At 47.0% G+C, this 25,084-nt stretch overlaps 1 protein-coding gene across 4 annotated transcripts; it reads left to right on the forward strand.

Annotated features, from left to right (window-relative positions):
• Positions 1 to 431: 431 nt before the first annotated feature.
• Positions 432 to 25,084, forward strand: ZNF703 (zinc finger protein 703). Of its 4 annotated transcripts, XR_005593062.1 has the most exons (5): positions 432 to 596; positions 15,809 to 16,061; positions 17,015 to 19,616; positions 23,309 to 23,521; positions 24,787 to 25,084. XR_005593062.1 is itself a non-coding variant. In XM_039521101.1 (2 exons), the coding sequence occupies exons 1-2, from the start codon at positions 15,819 to 15,821 to the stop codon at positions 18,458 to 18,460; spliced, it is 1,689 nt and encodes a 562-aa protein (XP_039377035.1). In that variant the 5' UTR covers positions 15,379 to 15,818; the 3' UTR covers positions 18,461 to 19,668. The 4 variants fall into 4 exon arrangements, 1 of the variants encoding a protein (XP_039377035.1); XR_005593063.1 differs by lacking the exon at positions 432 to 596 and having other exon boundaries at positions 15,374 to 16,061; positions 17,015 to 18,318; XR_005593061.1 differs by lacking the exon at positions 432 to 596 and having other exon boundaries at positions 15,379 to 16,061.

The raw sequence follows: 25,084 nt of genomic DNA on the forward strand, positions 1-25,084 counted from the left end.
TGCGTCCTGACGGTGGTGGAAAATAATTGGGTGCAGCAGCACATGTTGTATGGCTGCTTTAATCCTGATCCAGGTGGCTGCAATCCAGTGCATGATTTACATTGCCCTGACCCTGAGCTGTCAAGAGGGAACAGCCAGATTAATGGGGTGGGCGGGTTAGTGTAATAATCGTTTGTTTGATGTGACAAGCCTGATAGGCGTTGATTTACTTACAGACTGATAGGCTTTTAATTGAGCACCTCCATCCCAGTCACATCAAAGGCAGAGAAGTTGACAAGAGGCCCCTTCTACTGAAAGCTCTCAATGACTGACAGATCCTGTATGCTAATTATTCAGGGGTTCTCAGGATTGGCCAAGCCATATTCAGAAAAAGGCCCTTTTCTTGCAGAGGGTGTGTCCCTCCCCGCATTATCCAGTGCCCTCTAGCAAAGTAACACATTCTCCGTGTAACTCAGCAATAGCCTTTTGTCAGCTTCCAAGAGGGCTTTTTAAAGGCCCAGTGTCTGTTTCCTGCTGCTAGGAGAACAAGATGGACGTGTGGACAGGGAGTGGCATGACATGATCAGAAGCGGTGCTATGCTGTAAACCCATGGATGGTGAGTTTATTTTGACACAAGCAGGAGTGGCAGCTGCCACTTGTTTGCAACTAAACTAATACACATGAGAGTTCTGATAGGGGGACAAGAAGCCAATCGGAAGTTTTACCCATAAACTACGTACAAGCTCTGAGTATTGGCTGACACTTCCACTAAAGACCAGGGAGCTTACACCACCCAACAGTCAGGCCCTTGTGTCTCCAAAAGCTCTTTGATTTTGTTTTTAAAAGAGGATTCAGTTTTGTACTATTTGGTGGTCACTTAATTCTTCCCTTGATACGATGGGGCAATGTTTTCTGTAGGTACAGGTAGGTCTTATCTGCACTGGAAAGGGTTTCCTGGTCTAGCTATGCCAGCAAACCCCCCTGGTGGAGATGCATCTGAAAGAACTTTGTTCCCAGTATAGTTTAGAGCAATTCCCCAAATAGAGTAAGCTATACCAACCAATGGATTTGTGCGTGTGTCGTTATTGACCCTACACTGGGGCTTTTGAGGGCAGGCCTGTCGGTCAGGGGTGGGAATAAAGCCCACCTCTGACTGACAGCGATGGTCCTTTGCCTGGGTAGGGATTGCCACTTTGGGTTTATTAGGAGCCTGGTTTGGCTATCCTTATGCAACCAGAGTAGTCCCATTGAAGCCTCTTCTCAAGCTAAGAGTGGCACAGTATGTAAATATGTGTTTTCCTTATGCCTGTCAGACAATATCACTGTGGCTCTGGAGATATTTAATCCAAGAGCACACCAGAGCCCTGCAGCCAAATCAGAGGCCTGGCTCTGTTCTGAGAGAAGTTTGTATCCTTCAGCATGAGGGGTCATATTAGTGTTTAGAACCAGAGTTCATGCAGTAGAACACAGTAGGTACCTGAGGAGTATAGCCAGTATTGCCAATCCCAAACATTCAAAAATCATGAGATTGGCTTAAAAAACTAATGAAAGTGTACTTTTTATTTGTCTTCTTGTCTTTGAGCCTTTCGGAGGTCACATTTTCAAGCTTTTCTTCACAACCATGAGAGCTAGATAGGTACTCTTTTTAAACGACAATGCAAGCCAGGTTTCCCATGTAGTACAGACACTCCTCTGGTTACGCAAGACCCAACTTACGCAAATTCACACTTACTGGAAAAGTTCCATAAGCCAGAAATAGGATTTTTGAGTTTGTGGAAATTTTTGTGTAACGTACGGGTATACGTTTCCAACTTACGCAAAATTCAAGTTACGCAAGGCTTTCCGGAATGGAATGATTGTGTCTGTATCATGATTCCATGAGCTGGAGCTTTAAAAAAAGGCCAAATATCATGAGACCCACAAGAGTTGGCAACGTTTGTGAGATCACTCTGAATACTTCAACTCAGCCCACGGAGGGACTTTAAAAATGTCCCATAGAAATATTGTGTAAAAATGCAATTAGCCAAGAACTTCTAGACCTCGGTAATCTGACTCCCCCCCCCCCCCCCCCCGCCCACCAAATTGAGCCAGATGCTTGGGTTTTTCTCATCCTTCACTGATGTGTTAAATATTTGACACAAACCCAGTCGCCCCCTAAACACGGCTACGCTTGTGGTTCCATCTGTATTAGATCATGAACAAAAGATGGTTTAAAGGATGTGGAGTGGGGGGCAGGAGCCAATATGCAGTTGTTTTATAGCTGATTTGTTATGTATCAGTTACTTTAATCTTTTTTATCTGGTGTATAGTATTTGTTGGGATTTGGTTACTCTGCTGAAAAATAAATATTGTGAATTAGCTAGAGATAGGTAAAGACAAAGAAAGTAATACTGTATCTGTAAATGAGAAAAGTGTAGGACTTTAGTGCATGTATACTTTGTGTGTTCATGTGCAATGTGTCTATGTGTACATTTTCATAAAGTACTGAATGTGGTCTAAAAAAACCAGATACTTTATGTGAGACTTAAGGGAGATTATACTCTTACTGGGAAATTTAAGAAACTTGATATAAATCACTGCTCTTTTATCTAACCTACAGTACAGTATATGCCTGAGTCTTTGGGGTAGGATTAGCTATGGATATTTATGCTTTAAAGTCTGATGTGTTTTTCAGTATCTAAATATAAATTATTTTTACTGTATCAATGATTAAATATTTTTCTTTGAGATCACAGAGTCCAAAAAAACAAATGTTTCTGAAAAGGCATTCAAAAAAACAACTGAGAGCCTCTTTTGTCATTGGCAACCAATAAAAATGCCTATTGTTATGAAGGGCTCATAAATAATCTGATTTTGGCATGCTTTCCTACCATACAGAAAATGAATAAATTAAACTTGATTTACAGCCTTTTTCATTTTTATTAGCACTGCTCCAAACATTTTATGTAACAAACATGCCAGATGAGCTATGCCAAATGGTTTAAGGCTCTGGTATTGATATTGTATAAATTAATTTGCATAGTTCAATTAACTAGTCCTGGCAAGGAAGAAAAGAAAACCAGAGGTAACTGCCTCTTTGCATTTGAAGACTAGAGGAACTCGCTGAATCAGAGAGCCCCAAAAGCATTTCATTCAGCTTCAGTCAATCCTTTTCATTTCTTTTCACTGTACTTGGTTGAAGTGTCGTTACAAACTTTGGACCAGATCCAGCACCCGTTGCAGACAACAGGAATCTTTTCCATTTGCTTCAGTGAGCTTTGTACTGGGCCTTTTGGACTAAATACCAAGAGGTGCCGAGGATCTGCAACTCCCATTGACTTCAATGGGACTATAGTTCACCACTGGACTATGAATGAACAGGGACTATAGTTCATCACTGGATCAGGGCCGGTGTGCCTTGCAGGATTGAGCCCTGCTTGCATTTCAGTGAGGATCTAAAATGTCAACATTTTCCTAAATAGGCATCCAAGATGTCACAAGATTTACTACTCAAGCTTTCCAGCTGACAAATTCCACCTCTTATCAGAGAGCAGTTCTAGAGCAGATGTGGTTTGGGGAGGAATATTCTACCATCCTTGGACTTACAGCCCCCACCAGACAGTGAACTCCACACAGACAGGGACCCCAGGCACTCATGTGGAGCTGAGTGCATGATCGGGGCCATAATTAGTTTAAACTATGAGATGCAACTCAGCAGGCTGCCTCGTGGCTGTAGCCTGAGAGTTTTGCCCTAATTGGGAGAACAGGATGACTCCTTGTTTTTCAAGAGCAACAGTAAAACTGTAACTAAGCTGAAACAATTTTTTACTCATTCCAATGATATGAACAGTAAAAGAATAACCACACACCTTCCAAAGCATGCCATCTGCTCAGTGCTGTAGTCTGTGCATGACACTGAGATTTGGATGTTAAAATTATTGCGGTTTCATGCATGGGCTTATCAGAGATTGCCCACATTATGAAAACGGAGGATTTCTATCCAGGCAATTACCTTTTTAGTTGGTATAGGCCAGGGTTCTCAAACTACTACTATCTGCTGGCCCTCAGAATGAAGGATTTTAAAATCAAGTGGAAAACATTCTCGTTATGTAATGCATAATTGGCCTGTGGAACTCACTACCACTAAATGTCATTGAGATTGAGAGCTCATTGGGATTCCAAAAAAGATCGGACATACACAGGTAACAAACGTATCCACAATTATGTTAGATGTGTGTGGGTGAAAGGGGGGAATATATAAGGGATATAAAACCTCAAGCATAACCACTCCCTAACTGCTGGGGGTTAGGAAGAAACTTATTTTTGAGGCAGGTTATTCCATAATTGTCCATTACAGGGGTTCTTAGCACCGTCCTCTGAAGCGGCTGGTGCTGGCTACTGAGAGAGACAGGATTCTGGGCTAGATGGGACTGGTGGGATCCAATGTTCCTAAGCACAGTGGGTTGGGAGGGGAACTGATCCATGTGAGACAAGCTCTTTCATTAGACGAGGAATGTGGAGAACCACCAGCATAGGCCATTTGGAAATGAATTTGAGCCAAAAAGTGAGACGTTCAATTAAACTTCTAAGGGCTCAGTGCTGCACATTTAGCACTGGGTGAAATTTTTCATTGGAAACTTTTTTTTGCCAAAAATTGCTGATTAGCGTTGATCAAAACAGTTCATGCATTTGTTCAGATTTCAGCAAATTGTGTTGGTTGGGGGGAAGAATGGGGTGTAATCAGAAATGTCAAAATGGTTCATTTCCACATTTTTAAAAAAAAACAGCCCTTTTTGACTATTTGGGCTAGATTCCCAAGTGGACTTAGGTGCCATTCACAAAACTAGGACGGCGATGCCTCCTTTGTGCCCAACAGCACATTTTGATTTCAGGCAGACTCCAGACGATTTTATTTTGGTGACTTTTTTTATTTTTTGTAACTGCCAGCAAAACTAAAATCAGTATTAGCTCAGCTCTGTGCGCTGTATTCTGTCTGTGTGTGTGTAGCTGGGGGCTTGTACTGCATGGTTCCATTAACTCTGGAAACCAAATGAGTTGAAACCATTTTGTGGATGTATTGGGTATATGGAAAGCTGTAAATACTCAGGCAGCAGCAGGCTTTCTAGCTCAGAGGCTAAGATGGCACTTTGAGCTTCTCCTCCTTTGTCACTCAGCACCTCCTTGCGGAGCACAAGCCCAGGGGCACTTCCTCTTGCCCCCACACACTCCACGCTGCCTGTCTGACAATTTCAATGGAGCCCGGTCTACAGCACACGGTTAAGTTGACGCAAGGCAGCTAACATGCATCACCCTAGCTGTGGAGTGTCTACGCTTACATTTTGCTCCCATTGACATAATAAACCATGATTTGAGGACTTCAATGGCTCAGATATAGATTAGGGGTTTGTTACAGGAGTGGGTGGGTGAGATTCTGTGGCCTGCATTGTGCAGGAGGTCAGACTAGATGATCATAATGGTCCCTTCTGACCTTAAAGTCTATGAGTCTATGAATAACACCACCTCCCCGAGTGGTGTAGAGTCACGGTCGATGTAGTTAGGTTGACACAGTGCCAGTGTGGACGCTGCGTTATTTACCTCAGCTGTTACTGGCCTCCAGGAGCTGCCCTACCTGGACCTCTGCAGCACCAGTACAAGCGCTCCTGGTGAGGACGCACACCACCGGAATGGAGTGTCCAGATGCACAAACCATGGAATAACTGCAGTGGCTGTTTGCCAACGTAACATAGGTCGACATAATTTTGTAGCATTGACCTGGCCCAAGGATGGCAATTGCTATTGTCTTCTAACGTGTTCAATCCTCAGGGCTTGTCTACACTTACAATAGTAATGCTGGAGTGCTGCAGCTGGGACACTGGAGAGCTTCTGTGTAGATGCTACCTACGCCACTGGGAGGGGTTTTCCCGTTGGTGTAGGTCATCCATCTCCCCCAGAGGTGGTAGCAAGACCAATGGAAGAATTATTCTATCCACCTAGCGCTGTCTACACTGGAACTTAGATTGGCTTAACTATGTTACCTAGGGTGTGGATTTTTCACACTCACGAGCGATGTAGCTGGGTTGATCAAGTTTTCTAGTGCAGACCAGCCCTCCAGCTTAGCAGTAGAAGGGAAGGGGCCCATTATTCCTGCCTGTTCACACAGCCCGTTAACCTTTCAGCTCTTTAGCTCACTTGATTGAGCTTTGAAATCTGAACTCTGAGATCCATAGTGCAAATCCCTCATGTTCCTTCCCCCTCCATCCTCTCCACCCCTGCCAACTTGTTTCCGTTCTGAAAAGCCCAGCTGCCTACCATTAGCACCCTCTTGAAATCCCTGGCCTTCCCGTGAATTAGAGAGATTTACAAATTACCACTGATCGGGCAAGGGGTGTTTTTGTTTTGTTTTTTCACACTTCCTTGGTGCAGGTTCTGAAAGGTTTCTCCGAATATTGCTGGAAATGTATTCGAGGCTGAAGTCCTCCCAGATCTGGCTCTTACGGAAGTCAATAGGAGACTTTCCATTGACTTCATGGGAGTTGTATAAGGCCCATATGAAATATACAGAGTTTGGGGTTTTTTGTGAAGTCCAGGAAAAGTGGTCACATGGAGGCTATGTTGTCACTGCCCAAAAAGGGTGAGATCAGCACAATACCCCTTACCCGGGTTTGACCTCCCCTCGCTACATTGCAGTAAAAATTACCTGTGCCTTTTCTTCACTCGAATTTTACAGTGAGAAAGTGAATGTGTTCTTAAACTGCTGAACACACAAGGTAGTATAGAGTTTACAACATGTTAAGGTGGTTGGGTTGAGTGGGAAGAGAGACAATTTGCCCTGTCTGCATTAGAGTTTTATAATGAGTTGGCTACCACCTGCAAACACCACACCTTTAAATCCTACTCAATTCAAGCCCTGTGAGATTAAGATCTAAAACTGTAAACTCTTTTGGGCAGGGACTGCCTTTTCAATAAATAATAATGCCAAGCTCTTAAAGAGCACTTTCATCAGGCCAGCTCAACACACTATACAAAAGCAGCAAAGAGTCCTGTGGCACCTTATAGACTAACAGACATATTGGAACATGAGCTTTCGTGGCTGAATACCCACTTCGTCAGATGCATGCCGCGAAAGCTCATACTCCAATACATCTGCTAGTCTATAAGGTGCCACAGGACTCTTTGCTGCTTTTACAGGATCCAGACTAACACGGCTACCCCTCTGATACTTGACACTATACAAAGGATGTCAGGGTCATTATACCTATTTTCTAGAGGGGGAAACTGAGTCACAGGGTGGTGACGTGACTAACATATGGACAGCACCTAAATACATATAAGTAATAATACACTTGGATCATCTGGGGGAAACAAATCTGAATTACGTTCAGCCAACATAACACAAACCATTTTTCAATGAAGAACATCATTTTGCTCATAAAAGGCCCTTTAAAATAAGTGAGGAAAAAATAGCATTAACTACTATCACTGTGACCCCATGTCAGCCACTCAGAGTGTATTTTGATCTGCTGGCCATCTCTGCAGAACAGAGGAGTGGTGTCCCCCCAGCACTTTGATAAGTGTGTGAAGTTCTCCTCCCCTTGTGCAATTTATCCTGTAGAACTTCACACCAGGAAACAACTTCATTATATCAACAACAGGAAGACCCCACTGATTTGTCACAAAGTAAAACAGCTGTTAGTCACACATCAAGGGCATGAAGGGGGTGGGGGAATGGGCATTTACCCTTTTTTATTTTTTAATGTTCACACAGTTCTTTAATGTTAATCACTCTGAGGGAAGCAAGCTACCAGGCTATTCAAAAAGTAACCATGATCCAAGTGTGCATCAGTTAATATCTAAGTGTCTTGCTGTTTTTCCTGCTACATGATTGCTTTAGAAATAAAGATCAATTCCAACTTTAAAAAAGAAAACCCTATTTTTATCATTGCCAGAAGTCTATACGGTTTAAAAAAAAAAAAGAAAGCACTTGCTTGTCGTTTTACATCTTGCAGTTTTGTCAGTTGTTTTAAAACATGTCTCCTGTAATAAATAAGATCATTTCTAGGCACTTGTTCTGCAGTTACAAAGGAGGCCTTTAGATTGTGTAACTCTAGCAGTAAGGTGGTACTTTGAAAACTATGGGGAGAAATTGCTGACTTGTACAAATTTTCTTCCACGGAGTCAGCTGAAAGGGACTGTTACAGTCTGAGTATAGACTCCCATCATCTCATTTACAGGGCGGCTAATAGATTTACCTATAAAATAGCAGGTGCATAACAAACCTTTTCTTCACTCTGTTATGTCAGAAAGCTGCAATGGATCACTCCTTGACACCATACAAGGCACTGCATTTAGCCGCATGGAGTGGAAATCCATCAATCTCATGAAGAAACTTGCACAAGTACAGACAGATATCATCTTCCTTTCCCAATGCAAACGGATGGACATCATATCTAATGGCCTGAAGGTGAAAAATCCATTGCTATCTACATACTGCACAGACCACAATGAGAGATTATGCCATACACTATCAAAGAAACCGAGGAACCACCTGATCAGCATCCTATACAGCAAACAGGAAAACATCAAAAAAGAGCTCTCCAACCTGGAGACTTTCATAAATAACCAACCTTCCATACAAACGGACTTTACTAAAATAATAAGACAGGAGATCTACATTACACTCTTCACCTCTCTACAAAGGAAAAAGGACCATAAGCTGTCTAAAATCCTACCTGCCACATGGGGCCACAACAGTGGTACCCCTAACTCACCCAGCAATATCGTCAATTTATCCAACTACACACTCAACCCAACAGAAGAGTCTATCCTATCTCAGGGACTCTCTGTTTGCCCCATCACCCCCCATGAACATGATACAGTTCTGCGATGATCTGGAAGCCTACTTTCCCTGTCTTCAGCTCAAAGAATACTTTCAAGATAACACGGAACAGTGCACTGATACACAGATACCGCTCCACACACACCAACAGCACAAGAAGAAGAACTCCACATGGGCTCCTCCTGAGGATCGAAATGACAGTCTGGACCTATACATAGAATGCTTCCGCCAACGTGCACAGGCAGAAATTCTGGAAAAACAACATCACTTGCCTCATAACCTAAGTCGTGCAGAACACAATGCCATCCACAGCCTCAGAAACAACCCTGACATAATCAAAGAGGCTGATAAAGGAGGGGCTGTTGTCATCATGAACAGTTCATTCACCTGCACATCCACCAATGTGATATACGCCATCATGTGCCAGCAATGCCCCTCTGCTATGTACATCGGCCAAACTGGACAATCCGTACGTAAAAGCATAAATGGACACAAGTCAGATATTAGGAATGGCAATATACAAAAACCTGTAGGAGAACACTTCAATCTCCCTGGACACACAATAGCAGATCTTAAGGTGGCCATCCTGCAGCAAAAAAACTTCAGGACCAGACTCCAAAGAGAAACTGCTGAACTTCAGTTCATTTTCAAATTTGACACCAACAGCTCAGGATTAAACAAAGACTGTGAATGGCTAGCCAACTACAAAAGCAGTTTCTCCTCCCTTGGTGTTCACACCTCAACTGCTAGAAGAGGACCTCATCCTCCCTGATTGAACTAACCTTGTTCTCCCCAGACTGATTCTTGCCTGCATATTTATACCTGCCTCTGGAAATTTCCACCACATATGTCTGACGAAGTGGGTATTCACCCATGAAAGCTTATGCTCCAATAGTCTATAAGGTGCCACAGGACTCTGTTGCTTTTTACAGATCCAGACTAACACGGCTACCCCTCTGATCCTTGCCTCCACTGTCCCTGCCCCCTCCCCCATATACACACACTGCCGCCTTCTCCTCCTCCTAGCCTAGACCTTATTCTGCAACGCTCATTCAAGTTAAGATACTGGTATTTCCACCTTTGCTTGCTTTCTTCGCCATTGGGCCTGATGCAGATCTTACGTACACTAGCATCAGTCCATGGACCACAGGGCCGCTACTCCTGATTTACTCCAATGCAAGCCAGCATTTCTAGCAGGGAGAATGGAGGTTCACCCATTTTCTTGGCAATGTCCCCGAGCCTCTCCTTTCATCCAGGCATGCTGCCAGTGCATCTAGGGCATGGGCTGCTGCATCTCCAATCTTCTTCATGATCGGACCATTTCGTCTTCAAAACAAAAAGGTGGAATATGAGGGTGCAGCATTTCCCACTTTCTCTTCTGGGCCTTCTCTACAAGTAGCCTCTGTTCCCATGAGGGAGTGAAAATAGATGACACACACAAAGCCCCAGTATGGCTGCCTTAGCCCTAAAGCTACAAGTGCCATTTCTCCATATTTCTAGTACTTTAGCCCTTGATTAGGATGACGTTTAGGGCATGATCCAAAGCCCACTGAAGTCAGTAGGAGAACCCCCGCTGAGTAAAATGGGCTTTGGAGTAGCCTTTAAACACATGCTGGAGTCCATCCTGAGTCAGGAAAGCCTCTTAGGCATGTGCTTAAATTGAAATGTGCTAAGTCCCATTGAACAATGTACTCAGAGCTAAGCGGGTCTTTCCCTGGATACAGAACGCTTTCCTGAATTGGGGCCTTTGTAACAACTACAATGTATCTTCCAGCCAGCGCGCTATACCCTTTACCCTCTCCTTTCTTTGCAGTCTCCTGGGCAAATACAGTTCTCTTTTGGCCGTTCTTCTAACCACTAGGGGACTAGCTCCATGACAGGGTCTCCTGATATAAGTTTAGGGTGTGAATGTAAACTGAGCAGTATAACTCCCCTGTGGACTCTTATTTAGCAATGAGAGTGGATTTTTCCAGTTTAGCTTAAGCAGCTTCCAAAGCGACACACTAAATTGGAAAAAGACACTCATAAGAGTATCAGAGGGGTAGCCGTGTTAGTCTGGTTCTGTAGAAGCAGCAAAGAATCCTGTGGCACCTTATAGACTAACAGACGTTTTGCAGCATGAGCTTTCGTGGGTGAATACGGGTATTCACCCACGAAAGCTCATGCTGCAAAACGTCTGTTAGTTTATAAGGTGCCACAGGACTCATAAGAGTGTCTCCATGGGGAGTTACACCAGTATAACTATAGATGTTTAAATACACGCTACCCCTTATATCACTATAACTTCCTATGTGGACAAGCCCTAACATTCAAATACCTCTTCCCCTGGTTCCAAATCTGGGATTTGTTATTTAGCTAACTTGTTAACTTTCCACAACTCCACCCATCGGTTTCAGAGAAAAATGCTTACGTCATTAGCTAGCACAAATCCAAACTGCAGTAGATGCAAATCTTGAAGCTCAGGGCAACATTCTGCATATCAGCAACACAGGAATACGCTGTAAATGTCAGGGGTTCCTTGTTGAACGACAGGGCGGACATACAGAATGAAAATGTCCAGTTTGAAAACTCTGTAATCGGTTGACTGAAGCTATGCAACCTTATTGGCTACAAAAGCAGGTAGGTACGTGAATATTGTTAAGACAGTAAGCAACTATGTCAATTCAGTTATTTATTACCGCTACAGAGCGGAGGCCAGTGACTACCTCAAACAGTAATTTCTGGAAGTCAGGATTACTGTCCTATCCATCATAAATGATGTGCTTCCTGTGTTAGTAACTCTGCAGACAGGTCTGGTATTCAGGGAGTTTTTCCAGTAGTCCCTGTACATCACTCACTTCCCAGTCTGCATTTTTTTATTTTTGCTCCCCTCCCCACAATGTATTATATTTTTCTTTCCTTTAGAAAGCATGTTGGGGTTTTTTGTGTGGGGTTTTTTTTGTAATGTCTTAAACTGCTGGGACAAGGCCGGAAACAAGTATAAGGAGTGATGGACGCCCTAATCTATGTGTTTAACAAGAAGACTTGCCAAAGGGTAATTACAAGTTGCTGAAAGATCTTAAACACAAGAGGAAAACAAAATTCCCTGTTTGACATACATACTTTGCAGTTTGTAAATATATAAATAGCTGCACAGGGAGATATTACATGTTGTTGGTATTAGAAGGTGTGTGGTGTTGTGGATTTGCAAAGAAAAGATCAAACAATACAGAGGGGAACACTTTGACTAATATACATTAAAGCTCTGATCCTGCAAATACTTGTGCACATTCTTAACTTTACACACAAGTAGTTCCATTTATGTCCTTCAGCGGAACTACTCATGTCCATAAAGTTAAGCACTGTAGAGTAAGTGTTCTCAGAACTGAGGCCTGAGCTAATACAATTCATCATAGAACAATATCTGTTGGAGTCGATTTCCTGGGTGTGAAACTTTATTTAAACTATGACAAACACCTAAATATTTATGGCCTACATTTTCTAGAGGTTTTAGGTGCCTCCATTTTTGGGTGGCCAGATTCAGGCACCCTTTGAAAATCAGTCCCCTTTAAAGGCATCTCAGTTTGGGCAACCAAAATCATGGCACCCAAAAATCATTATCAAAATCCCTTGCCCTAAATTCCCAAGAAAGCCTTTTTTGTTTGTTTTTTGTGTCACTGTTATTCAAAACGTTTCTCTTTATTTAATGCTGTGTGTGATTCTTTTTCTTAGCAAGTATTCTCGTTTCAACTTGAAAAATATAAAATATATATTTCTTTAAGGCATTTTTTTGTGGCACAAGGTGACTTTTTACAGAGCTGAAATGAATAAGATCTTATCCCCCTTATCGCCCCCCCCCCCTCGTTAATGATCTGCTTAGGGAAAATAGCACCCAGACAGATTTAAAAACCAAGAGTATAATCAGAGATAATAAGTCCCCATAATATTAGAATGTTAAACAGGACTCATCATTACCTGTGATGATCTTTTGATGATGTTTTATTCCTGCAGATACAAGTTTGATCTGGCAATTTTGTTTCCAATGTACTGATAACTGCCACATGCTATTCCTGCTAATGCTCCCCTCGCTCTGCACTTGTTCTCTGGCTTAGAACATTTAGAAAGAAAAATAGCCCCTGCTTGAGCCTGAAAACTGTCAGTACAATTCAAGCGTCAGAATGCAGCACCTTAATTATCATTAGAAACTCAAATGCAATCTATATAATAAACCCTCACTTTGGGAAGGGGAGAATTTATTTTCTCTACTAACTTGACTGGTTGGGATTTAAAAAAAAAAAGGGAAAACCTTGTGTATTTCATTCTGTGGTGCTGATTCAGCACTTCATTTACTCTAATATTACAATGGCATAACTCCATTGACTTCAGCAGGCTGCATCAGCATCCAAGCAGGGTTAAAGCAGGGGCAACCTAAGCCCTGTAACATTTCTGGGGTCCAGCATATACAGTCCTCAAGATACCATCTCTCTGCTCCCTAACTTCATTTGTTTGTTTGTTTGGAGAGACGTTCTTGCAAGTGCCCATTGTAATAGCTGCTGAATCCCAGCCCACATAACAAACTAAAATAAAATAAGGTGGGACGTGTGGTGTTGTTGTTGGCATACAACTTGAATTACTTGGCGGAAAGGTTTTTTATTTCCTTCTTACTTGAATGGCTCCTTTGAAAGGCAGACCTCTCCTTTTGCATTTTTTGTTGTTCGGATTGAATCAATCTTGCGGTCAGCTTAGGAAAAAAAGTCTCACAATGAGGCAGAATTGACAGGGCTGACAAACAGAGTGATTGATTGTGGTTGGGAAAGTGGTCCTTGAAGTGAGGCATGTAACACAGAGATGCCTTCACTCCACTGGGGGAAATCCAGCAAAGCTTTTTTTCCCAGAACACTGAGCACACAGACTTTATAATGGGTGGCCGTATGAACTTAATAATAGCAACATTGTTGTAACATAAAGCATCTGCCAGGACCTAATATGATTAATTATACGTCTCTCTCTTGCGCTCGCTCTCTCTCTTTTTTTTCCCTCCAGGTAGCTAGAATTTGAAAAACACTCTGCAAATGTAAAAGTGTAACTGTACTGCCGAACTCTGGTTCCCAACAGTGAATTCCCCTGGCCAGTAAAGTGTATATACACAGTTAAGAAACACACTGCTGAAAGGTTGTTCATTTCCATTCTCCACAACTATGCAGCAAACAATTGCCATGCAATGTACTATTGGCAAATTATATGCCTTCAGCCAGAAGTACATGAAAGAAAACATGAAAATGTCAAACATTCAGAGTTATAAATATGTTAGTGATATACTATGCCAACCAGAGAGGCAGGGTTACTAGTTTTTCAATAAGTAATTTGTTCCAGATAAACCTTGTTTTTAATACTGCAGCAATGACATCACCCAAAATGTACTAAGTGAGTGGTTTTCAACCTGTGGTCCACAGACCACTGAGGGGCTGCAGACCGTCTAAGGTTTCCACAGGGGCCCACACCTTCATTTGAAACTTTTTAGGAGTCCACATATTGAAAAAGGTTGAAAACCACTGTACTCAGTAGTTGTTCCTTGGCTTTTCAGCACATGACCTGTCTGTGCAGAGAACACACAGCCTTTAGTGGGTTTGGTGATTGTTTCATTGCCTAAACAAATGGAAAATAAATTATGATGGCTGCCAAAAATAATTAGATAGATAATTGGAATGTGACTTCCAGTTAATTCTAAAGAAATCACATTTTTGTTCTATTGGCCAAGACAGGCCTCTCAACTCAGGCCTCACTCAAATCCTACAAACTCTCATACAGGTGTGTTGCTTAAATGCCAATCCTAAAAAGATTTACATATGTGCATAACTTTATGTAGATGAGAAGTCTGGACTATTTAAAATTAAGCACCTGCATAAATCTTTGCAGGATTTTACTGCTCCCACTAGTTACCTTGATGTAAACTGGAGTACTCAAAGTAATAAAGTTTTTAGTAAATTTGTAAGTGTTGGGAGGATGAGAGCCTTACTTTGCTGGTTCACTGGGCTATGCATTCAGTGCATACACCTGTATGATTTCACATGTAATGATTACATAAATGTAATTATTAGTGAATGTTTGTCAACACTCTGAAAACAATAATAATACTTGGTGTTTATATAGCACTTTATGAAGTATACTTTAAATGCAGCGATTGCATACTTTATTTTATACATTATAAAACAAACTCCTGTACAAGATTGCACAACACTACACTAAATCCAATAAACCTAATTACTGCACCGATTTGCAATTCGGGAGTTAACCTGGCAAACAAAACTGGAAACTGTAAATAAATAAATAAAGCTTGGCTTGGAATGAAAAACCTCACAGCATTCCAGAGAACAGCCTAGCAGTCCATCGAGGTGACTGTCACTGCTCCAATTACTAACTGAGGGTGCACACTCTTAAAACTTGACATTGTCTGGGGTGTGCCCTGTTGCAATCACCTGCTCTGTACCTTTTCGGAGGGTTATATTTCACCACCTGTCCCAGGCGTGGGACCGGGGCCTCTCTAAGACAAAAAGCAGTGCGCCCCCCTTCCTTTTAGCGCTGTCATGATCTTGCTTAGCTAGGAGGGATGTGCTTTTAAAGGGGGGCGTGTCTCGTCCCTTCTATGGGTGGAAATAGGTCTGGTTCAGCTTGGGATCTGGCATTGTTAGAGCCAGGGAGAGGAGGGCCGCCCAGGGCCCTTTAAGTATCTCCCCTCCTACCACGCTAAGCTCCCCCCACGGCGTCTGATCCCGCCCCGGGGTCCCTGGCAGGTCCCGGATTGGTGGGGAGGGTTGGTCCCTTTGAAGTGTGGCTGCTGATCTGGGCTATTTGACGTGTTGATAGGGGAAGTGGAAGGTTTTTGTCTTACCGAGGCCGGTGCTGCTGCTGCCGCCACCGCCCTGCTCAGCTCGGCAGCACTGCGGAGCTCGCCCCGCAACCCCCGGAGCTCGCCTCCCTCCCTTTCCCCTCCCCCCTCACCCTACCCCACCCCGCCCGGCTCTCTCCCCCTGCAGCCTCCTCCAAATGAGCGGTTCGCCCGCTGGATCTAACCCAAGGACATCGCAGAGCAGCGGAGCGGAGAGCGCACCGTCCCCTGCAGCAGCAGCAGCCTGTCCGGCACTCTCTCACCTGCCCCCGGCGGACCCCCTGCGCCAGGCGAACCGGCTCCCCATCAGGGTCCTGAAGATGCTCAGCGCCCACACCGGCCACCTCCTGCACCCGGAATACCTGCAGCCTCTCTCCTCCACGCCCGTCAGCCCCATCGAGGTCAGTCCCGGCCGGGGGCCCCCAGCCATTCTGCCTACCCGGGGAGTGCAGAGCGCGCTGCCCCGGAGCCGCGCCTTTATCCTCCTGCCCCGGGCAGGGATCGCACCCAGACCGGTCCCCGATCCACCTGGCCAGCCCCGGTCCGCTCTGCTCCTCGGAGCCGCTCCTCGTCCCTTCCCCGGTCCCTTGGTACGAACTGGCCGGTGCCCCGAAGCGCTGTCCTGGGGCAGGGCGCACAGTGTCTCCCCGAAGTGCGGTGCGCCTTTGCGCGCACGCCCCGCAGCTTAGGATGACACCAGGCCCCTTCGCTTCCCTTGTTTCTCTCCCTCTCTCGGCGCTAGGAAGCTCCGGGCTCCTGCGCCCTCCTGGGGGCACGCTGGGGTGGGTCGCCCCGCCCTGCGCCTCTCTGGGAGAGCCTAAGGAGTCCGGGCGGCTCACACGGCACCGAGGTCCCTCTCCTCGATTTAGCTGCCAGGTTTCCAAGCGAAGTTCCGGAGCGGGGCGGGTGGAAGGGGCAAAGCCTCTTTACCCTGCCCGGGGGGTAGAGCAGCAGGGCGAGCCTTCCCTTGGCGAGGATCCAAAGGAGAGAGACGGGGCTGGGGCTCCTCCTGCTGGGGACCAGCAGGGGCTGAGAACCCCGAGACCACCCGGAAGGGAGAGTTGGGAAAGGACTTCGCTTCCCACCCCAGTCTCTACCCAGCTGCAGGGTGCCAGTGGGGCTGTTACCGCCAGTGTCTCCCCGGAGCTGTGGGGGTCTGAGAGCGCCCCGGGGCTGAGCCCTTCTCTGTCCCCAGCCTTGCGCTTGGGAGCTGCGGACACCCCTCCCCAGACTCCCCCGGCTTTGCGGGGTTGTGCACGCGGCTCGGAGTGAGCCGCAGGGTGCGAGCCCCGGCTCCCCGGAGCAGCATCACTGCGCCCCGGGCTCACCCGCGCTCTGACCTCTCTCCCCGCAGCTGGACGCTAAGAAGAGCCCGCTGGCGCTCCTGGCACAAACCTGCTCCCAGATCGGCAAGCCGGACCCGCCGCCTTCCTCCAAGCTCAACGCGGTGACCGCCAACGGGCTGCCCGGCGCGGACAAGGAGTCGGGCGCCCGCTCCACCTCCTCCGCCCTCAAGCAGCTGGGCGGCGGCGGCGACTCCCCGGCCGAGGACAAGTCCAGCTTCAAGCCCTACTCCAAAGCCGGCGGGGACCCCCGCAAGGAGGGCGGCTCGGCGGGCGCGGGCCCCGGCGCGGACAAGGCAGGGTTCCGGGTGCCCAGCGCCACCTGCCCGCCCTTCCCGCCGCATGCGGCCGCCGCCTCCTCCCCGGGCGGGTCCCGGGGCAGCTCCCCGCAGCACGGAGACTGCAAGGGCCAGGAGGACAAGAAGGAGCCCGAGGCGGCGGCCAAGCCCAGCCCGGAAGCGGCGCCGGGGCCCGGGGGCAGCGGCTTGAGCCGGCCCGGCGGGGGCGCAGGGAGCGCAGACACCGGGGCGCACGGCGAGGCCGCCTCGGGGCGCAAATCGGAGCCTCCGGCCCTGGCGCCCGCCGGCCACGTGGCCCCGGTGTCCCCCTACAAGCCGGGCCACTCCGTCTTCCCCCTGCCCCCTTCCAGCATCGGCTACCACGGGTCCATCGTTGGGGCTTACGCCGGCTACCCGTCCCAGTTCGTGCCCGGCCTGGATCCTACTAAAGCCGGCCTGGTGAGCAGCCAGCTGCCGGGGACCTTGGGCTTGCCCGGCAAGCCGCCCAGCTCCAGCCCGCTGACCGGGGCCTCCCCGCCCTCCTTCATGCAGGGATTATGCCGAGACCCCTATTGCTTGAGCTACCACAGCGCCTCGCACCTGGGCACCAGCAACTGCTCCAGCTGCGTGCACGACCCTGGCAGCCTGAAAAGCGGATACCCCCTGGTGTACCCCACACACCCCCTGCACTCCGTCCACACCACCCTGTCCTCCAGCGCCACCCCGAGCCTGCCCAGCCACCCCCTCTACACCTACGGCTTCATGCTCCAGAACGACCCCTTACCCCACATATGCAACTGGGTGTCTGCCAGTGGACCCTGCGACAAGAGGTTTGCCACCTCGGAGGAACTGCTCACCCACCTACGGACCCACACGGCTCTGCCCGGGGCGGAGAAACTCTTGGCTGGCTACCCTACCTCTGGTCTTGGCTCCGCGGCATCCTGCCACCTCCACCTCCCACCCACTGCCCCAGGGAGCCCCAACACTTTACCGGGATCCCTGTCTTTGAGGAGCCCACACACTTTGGGACTAAACAGGTACCACCCTTATGGCAAGAGCCACTTGCCCACAGCCGGTGCTCTGCCAGTGCCCTCCTTGCCAGCAGCTGGACCCTACTACTCTCCATACGCGCTGTATGGCCAAAGACTAACTTCAGCTTCCGCGCTTGGATATCAGTAACTAAAGCACCCCCTCCTCATCCTCCCTCGCTCTCCTTCCCTTCCTTGGACTGTGTATTTATTTACTGTATGTTAGCTTAAAGCTGGGAATATTAAGTGCATTAATATACCAATGAATCAATGGTAGGCAAAAAGTCTGTGTCTAAAAAAAAATCCTTTCCTTTGCAGGTGTGGGGCTTTTCTTTTTCCTTTATTTTCCCTTTTCTTTCTTCTTTTGAAATTCTATTTTATTGTGTCCCCTCCCCAGGAAGTCCTTGCATGGCCTCTTTTAACAAATACATTTTCCCCTCCCTCGTTTTATCATTTTGAAATTCCGTTTCTCTTTGTTTGTACAGTTAACAGAGATGTAATTATTTTTTTTTGTAATGTATTTTGGGGAAGGGGCAATGGTAGTGGGGAGGGAGGAAGGGCAGCTGGGAGAACGTCTATGGCAGTGCTACCCCAGAGCTCTCTTCATCCCAAAATGTGGCACTGTCTGCAAAAGCCAAGGAGACCTACTGATCAGGACAGTGGGTGGACGATCCCTGTTTCTTTCTATGGTTTGGAAAAGGACATAGGAAGTGCCATACTGATTCAGACCAGTGGTCCTCCATCTAGTCCGGTATCCTGTCTCCTGCTCTCCCGTGCTTGGAAAGTCTGCCTTGCCTTCCGGCACCAGTGGGCTCCTGTACAGACCTAGAACTAGTCTACCAGTCAGCCTGGTCTCTGGACTCCCCAGATAATACTGACGGAGTCCACTGATGTCCTGGGATGAGCTGTAATGGCTGCGCCACTGCAGATGACTTGCTTTTGCTCGCTGATCCACCACAGGGCACCTGATCAAAATTAAAAGATGTGGATTATGAATTTGGTGTCCGTAACTCGCTGATGGGGGCGGGGGAGAAGAGACCCTTCACAGCCGCAGAAGTAGCTAGGAGAGAGCTGCCCAGCCTGGTACAAACTGGGTCATTTAATCCAGCGCCCAGGGCCAAATCCATCTTGATCTGATTTCTACAGGCCCAGTCTACATACCAAAAACCCCCATCCCCAAGCCCCAGCTTTTCTTGACCTACAGGAATGAACCATGAATGGGGTGCAGAGCCTGCCCCCTTCCCATCCCCAATCTAACGCAGCAGGGAAGGCTGCGGATCATTTTGGGTGAATAGAGCTCCATCTTGGTAAGTCTTATTTTGTTAATAAATGAATACTTGGTTATATTCACCCTGTGGTGTGTTCTCTCTTGCATTTTCTCGCCCATTTCCCCTACCCTCTTGTCTTTATACAAATCGCCTCCATTAGCCAGGCACTTTCTTTGCAGCAGCCGGAAGGTTTTCCGTGAAAAGTGAGCCCACTAACTGTGGCCACAAATGGTTTGAGGAAAGAAGGGGAAAGCCCATAATGTTGTTGTGAATGTCACTCCTGAGTGCTGCGGCTTTTGTTCCCTGTAACAAATGGAATGGTGTTGGGTGCAGTTTTCATACAGGCAATACGAAAAATGAAGGGCAAGAGATTGTAACTGAAGAGGAATAAGAGAGCTGCAGAAGCAGCTGGTGGAGGGTTTTTTGAGAACGGGGTGGGGAAGAGTTGGTGGAGGTGGAGGCTTGAAGGGTTACAGCACCACCTAGTGGCAGAGAGAAGCCCAGTAGCGAATTTATTTCTCTACCCCTTGTCCTACTTACACCTATTCTACCTGCACCACAGTGATGCACCTGGAAAAGAGCAAGTGCAGCAGATGAATCCCTGCTGGCACTGCCTGTGTGCTCGTCTGAGTAACACCAGTTATAACGGTGCCTAGCAGCTCCTGAGTACAATTTATATGACCCTATACAGCATTTTACAAAAAAAATTTTGATCATCTCAGCTGCACGCCGAGTTAGAAAATTATCCCCAATTTGCAGATGTTGGGCTGGGGGAGGTCAGGGGTGAGAGTGCTTAGTCCTAAATTGAGTAGACCAGTCCCTCCTGGGACTAGATAACTGAATCGAATTAGAGTCATGGAGTTCCAGGCCAGAAGGGATCATTGTGATCTAACACAGGCCATTGAACTTTTCCAGAACAATTCCTAGAGCATTAGGGTGTTAAGGATACCATTATCACCATTCCTGGCCCGATTATAACGGTCATCACTGGACAGTATGGAGCTAACCGTGCAGAAAGAGATGTCTGGTACCTTGGTTCATTATTAATATATATGCTCGTGTGGAGGTTTTGCTCATGTCATACCAGGCATGGTTATAGAGAAAAGGGGTGGGAATGCTTTTAAGAACCAAGAGCAGCTGTATGAAGATCCGAAGCCCCTCAGAATTTCTCTAGCTATTCAATTCCAGATCATCTCTGTAACTGCAGCCATGAGAAGGAATTTATATATGGCTGGAAAAGCAACATAAACGTGTTCCCATATCTGTTCCTATACCTAGGTAAATGTAGGTGCTGCGGAGAGCGATTTTTCAGTGTGCAGGCAGAGCGAATGAGAACAGGTTTGATAAATGAGTCTGAAATCCGTATCCTTCCCATCCCCATCCCGCTTGGCAGAAAAGATTACAAGCTGCCCAACAGCGTCTGCGCCAAGCTCGGAGCAGTTTGCAAAATTGAAACCTGGGTTGTTTTGGAAGGAAAGGGTGGCTAGTTGGCTGGGATGGGAAGGCAGCACCTGCCTCTGCCCCCTCTTCCTGTGGTGGGGAGATGTTCTGCCTTTCCAGGGAGAGAGGCCTGTTTCTTAGCTGATCTCATCAGGTTTTAGCAGTAGTGGGATCTCCATAGAAATATCTATCTTGCTGCACCTAATGTGTGTCTCTCACCTGCAATGCACTCCCTCTGAAGGCTTTTATCCTGTTGCATAGGGGTGAATCATGGAATAAATTTTAGTTAATTACTCTCTGTAATAAGTGTCTTGTGCCCTGTATTTAAATTTCTGGGTGTTCCTCCAGCTGAAGAGAACATGCTTAAACGGGCTGCTCGCTAAACGCAATCTTTTAATTCCACTATTCATCCAAATTGTGCTGCGGGCAGGCAGCAGTGTGAGCAAGAGAGCACACAGAAGCACTTGAGATACGCTGGGGTGTGGCCAAGCTGTCATTCCCCCTGCTCCCTGATTGCTGGCCATAAGAGACTCCAGAAAGTTTCCCATGTCCTCACTCTAGGGAACACCACCCCCCCTAGGCCTTTCAGGGACATCATGGTAACTTTGGGGCTTGGAAGACCCCAGACACACCCTGCCTTTCCTTACTGCAGGAAGTTTTAAATGTGCTTACGAGAATTCAGGGGCAGGAGATAGCTGAATAACTACAATCCCGGGGGCTTCCCATCTGTAAAACTGGCCCAGTTCCCCCACCCCCCCTTTGAGCTACATTGTCGTGCTAAGGCTTTGCCTAAGGAGCTGGGGAACTGCCCACATGAGAGGAGGTTGTAACTTGCCAACCACCAGGACTGCAGGTAGAACTGATCAGGGAACAATGACCCCAAGTCAGAACTTGGTTCTGCAGTCCTGTGCAATGTGTATGCTGTTACCATCGATGGAGATTAGGTGTATGCACCCAGGCTGCAGGACAGAGTGGGTCTTTCCTGCCTGCCCCATTCACCACAGTCCTTCCCCCAAAGGATTTCCGCTGCAGCTGCTTTTCCCAGGGCCAAGATGGTAACCGTTTAATGGGAGGGTGGCTTCTCTTCCCTTTCCTTCTGCTCACATTTTCCCTTACACCCACCTTCCCTCAACTTGAGTTCTGACTACAGGTGAATAAACTGCCTGCTGGTTCTGCTTCCTTGCCTTCCCCAGCTGATGACACAGAGGAGGCCACAAGTCACTGGAAATAAAGGGGACCCTTAAAGAGGAGACTGTCATTGCCCGGAGGGCTGGGCAGAGAGAAGGTGCATCATGAGGATGGGCAGCATTCCAGCCTGGGTCAGTTTTCAGTGATGTGGCCCAGGTGCTGAGAATTACAGCATGGCCACTTTTTTCCTGATTGTTTTTTGTCATCTCTTGCTGCAGTCGGGGAAGCGGATGGGAACTATGGGGAAGGGTGAATGGTTTATCCGAGTTTTGATTTCAGATTAGTAAATTCCATGGTGTGCCTCTAAGGCACTGGAGAGAGACTACGCTGTTGGCTGGAAGGAGACCAGTGCTTTGCGCTAGGCATGGCCTGCAACTAGACGTGCCTTCTTGGGAGTGGTGCAGCAGCACGTGTGTGTGTGTAAGAGCCTACAGTCCCAGTCCTGCATATGCTGACCTTTACACACCAGAGCTGCTCTTTGAGGGTAAGGCATTTTCAGGATCAAGGCCTCTGTTTGCCAACCATGATGCAGGGCTCATCTTTTCAGCAGAGCGATCACCTGAGCTTGGTCTGACTGTGGAGGTTTTCCCTGGATCCAGTGGGAGGTGGGAGGAGCTGCTGGGGCTGTGCAGGGTGAGCCATGTTGCTAATGATTTGTCAATGCCGTCTAATCATCATGCCCTGATGCTCCAGCAATGGGTATGTGATATATGGTTAAATAATAAGGAAGCTGTGAATATCTGCAAGAGGTGGGAGGAGGTGGGCTGAGTGGGAAAGGGTGTGAAGGAGGAACAAACTGCTTTGTCTGAGCATTTGCACCATCATCTCGGGCACAGCACATGGTGGTGGTGTCTGAACATGGGCCGCTCCCTCCTGCCCCAGATTCTCCTCTGCCAGGAGCCTGCAAAAGCTGAAGAGCCCATGATCTTGCTACACCCTTTCTGTGTCGAGCTACTGGGGTACCCCACGAATGGGGGCTTGCACAAAACCCCAAGAGAGAAGGGGCTTCATAATCCAGGGCTCCTGCCATCACAGGCTTTTACTACAGGCATTTTATTCAGTTGACTCTCCCCACAGTAACAAGGTGCTTTAATTATTGCCAGAGCCTGCAAGTGAAGGCCCCATCCCATTTGCAGCAGCATCTCATCATGGCAGGAGGAAGTGGATCAATGAGAGGACCTAGAAGGAGCAAAACCCAAATGATCTCCATGATTAGCACAACTGGCAGGAGAGTTCCCAGTAGGACAAGGGAAAAGCTGAACTGACCGGGGCCCTGATTCAGAAAGGGATGCCAGCACCTAACTAACTCTAAACAGGTGAGTTGTCTTACTGAGATCAATGGGGGTGCGTCAGGGCTGGCGACTGGGAGGTTTGAAAGATCCATCCTGTAGGAAGAACAAGCAGAGCTGCTTTAGCTCCCTGCCAGAGCAGTCCATTCCTTTAGGAATAATTTCCCAGGTTAATGGGACAGAGAGAGTGGGGCCAGATGGATTAGCCCTCTGCAATGAAGTTGCCATTTTTCCTGGTTCCCTTGCAGATCTGCCCTTTGGGGGACATTAAGCCCCCACTTGAAAATGTAGCCAACTTGAAGAGATCCTTCTCGAGTTTAGACTCCCCATACAATTCAACCACTGGGACACAGTTCTGATACGTCCATACACCAGGATTGCAACTCTCTAAATTCCTCAGTCTTCATGCAGGAAAATTCCTCATGGCAGTTGTTTCCTAAAGACTGCAGTACCGGCCCAGACTGTGTAAACACTGCAAAGTCTCCTCTGATGCCAGTCAACACTCTGTGACTTTCTCTGCTAGGAAATGATTGCGTTGCCAACTCCCCATCTAATGTACGCCCTGGTTACTGCAGAATTCATCTTCTAATAAGAGCTCTGGGATGCACTTTATTAATTATTCTAACAATCTGCACTCCACAGTTTCAGTTTGATTTGATTTCATCCTGTCTTTCTGCAAAATATATGGCTGGGTGCATCGGATAACGTATGGCTTAATTTAGAGTTGTATGGGTTTGAATTACCATTTTCATAATGTGCTGTGCATTAATGTGTGACATCATTTACACAGAAAAATGTGCCTGGTTTCAAACTTACTCTGAAAGCAAAAACCACCTAAAGGCAACACAGTGAACCAAAAATGAGCCTTTCAACCCCAGATGGCAGTGGGTTTTGCTGGAGGGGAAAGGGGGGAGAATGTTGCACAGATAACACAGGTGGGTGTTAGGACATTGGTAAATGCATGTTTGGATCTGTATTGGCAGCAAGCAGCTTGCCTCATTATTGCATAACAACAACTTTTCCAGCTCGCCCTGAATTGCAGGAGACCTCCAGTGGTTGACTCTCAGTTGACCCTGCTCCCAGCTCTCTCCCATGAATGGCTATAATAACACCAGCTGTCCGTTACTCAAACTCTGACTGAGGAGGAAAAAGCACTGATTATCCAAATACAGTCATTAAAGGGGAAATGTGTTTTTAGGACTGTCAGAGTGATTAATGAGGGTTAGCAATCCTTGCAAATGCACTTGTTTAGTCTAACTGGCAGCCTCTATTTTCCCATTGATTTATTGCAGCAGTTGCTGAGGCCACAGCGTGTGTGTGGAAAGAGCCAGGACACTTCACAACTGTGTGCTATTTAAACAGAAAACATGCAAGATTTTGTTGCCGGGGCGGGGGGGAGGAGGATCAAATGAAAGGCATAGTGCGCTTTTGCTTTGACTCTGCCTCCAACCCAAAGCGAACAAAGGCAACATTATACCTTGTGCTGGAAAAGGAGCGACTTGGATGCACATGCAGAGCAGTTCCTGCATGCTGTGCTCCTTATAAATATCCCCATTGGTAAAGGCTGAAGTCAAGCTGACCGCAGAATGA

This window comes from Mauremys reevesii, linkage group 2 (genome assembly GCF_016161935.1).
Source record: "Mauremys reevesii isolate NIE-2019 linkage group 2, ASM1616193v1, whole genome shotgun sequence".
Classification (NCBI taxonomy): Eukaryota; Metazoa; Chordata; order Testudines; family Geoemydidae; genus Mauremys; species Mauremys reevesii.

Bases quoted from the DNA above. Each gene is read 5' to 3' on its own strand.
- ZNF703 (XM_039521101.1), top strand. From the start codon at position 15,819: ATGAGCGGTTCGCCCGCTGGATCTAACCCAAGGACATCGCAGAGCAGC. The intron at 16,062-17,014 runs GTCAGTCCCGGC...CTCTCCCCGCAG, and splicing joins CGCCCGTCAGCCCCATCGAG to CTGGACGCTAAGAAGAGCCC.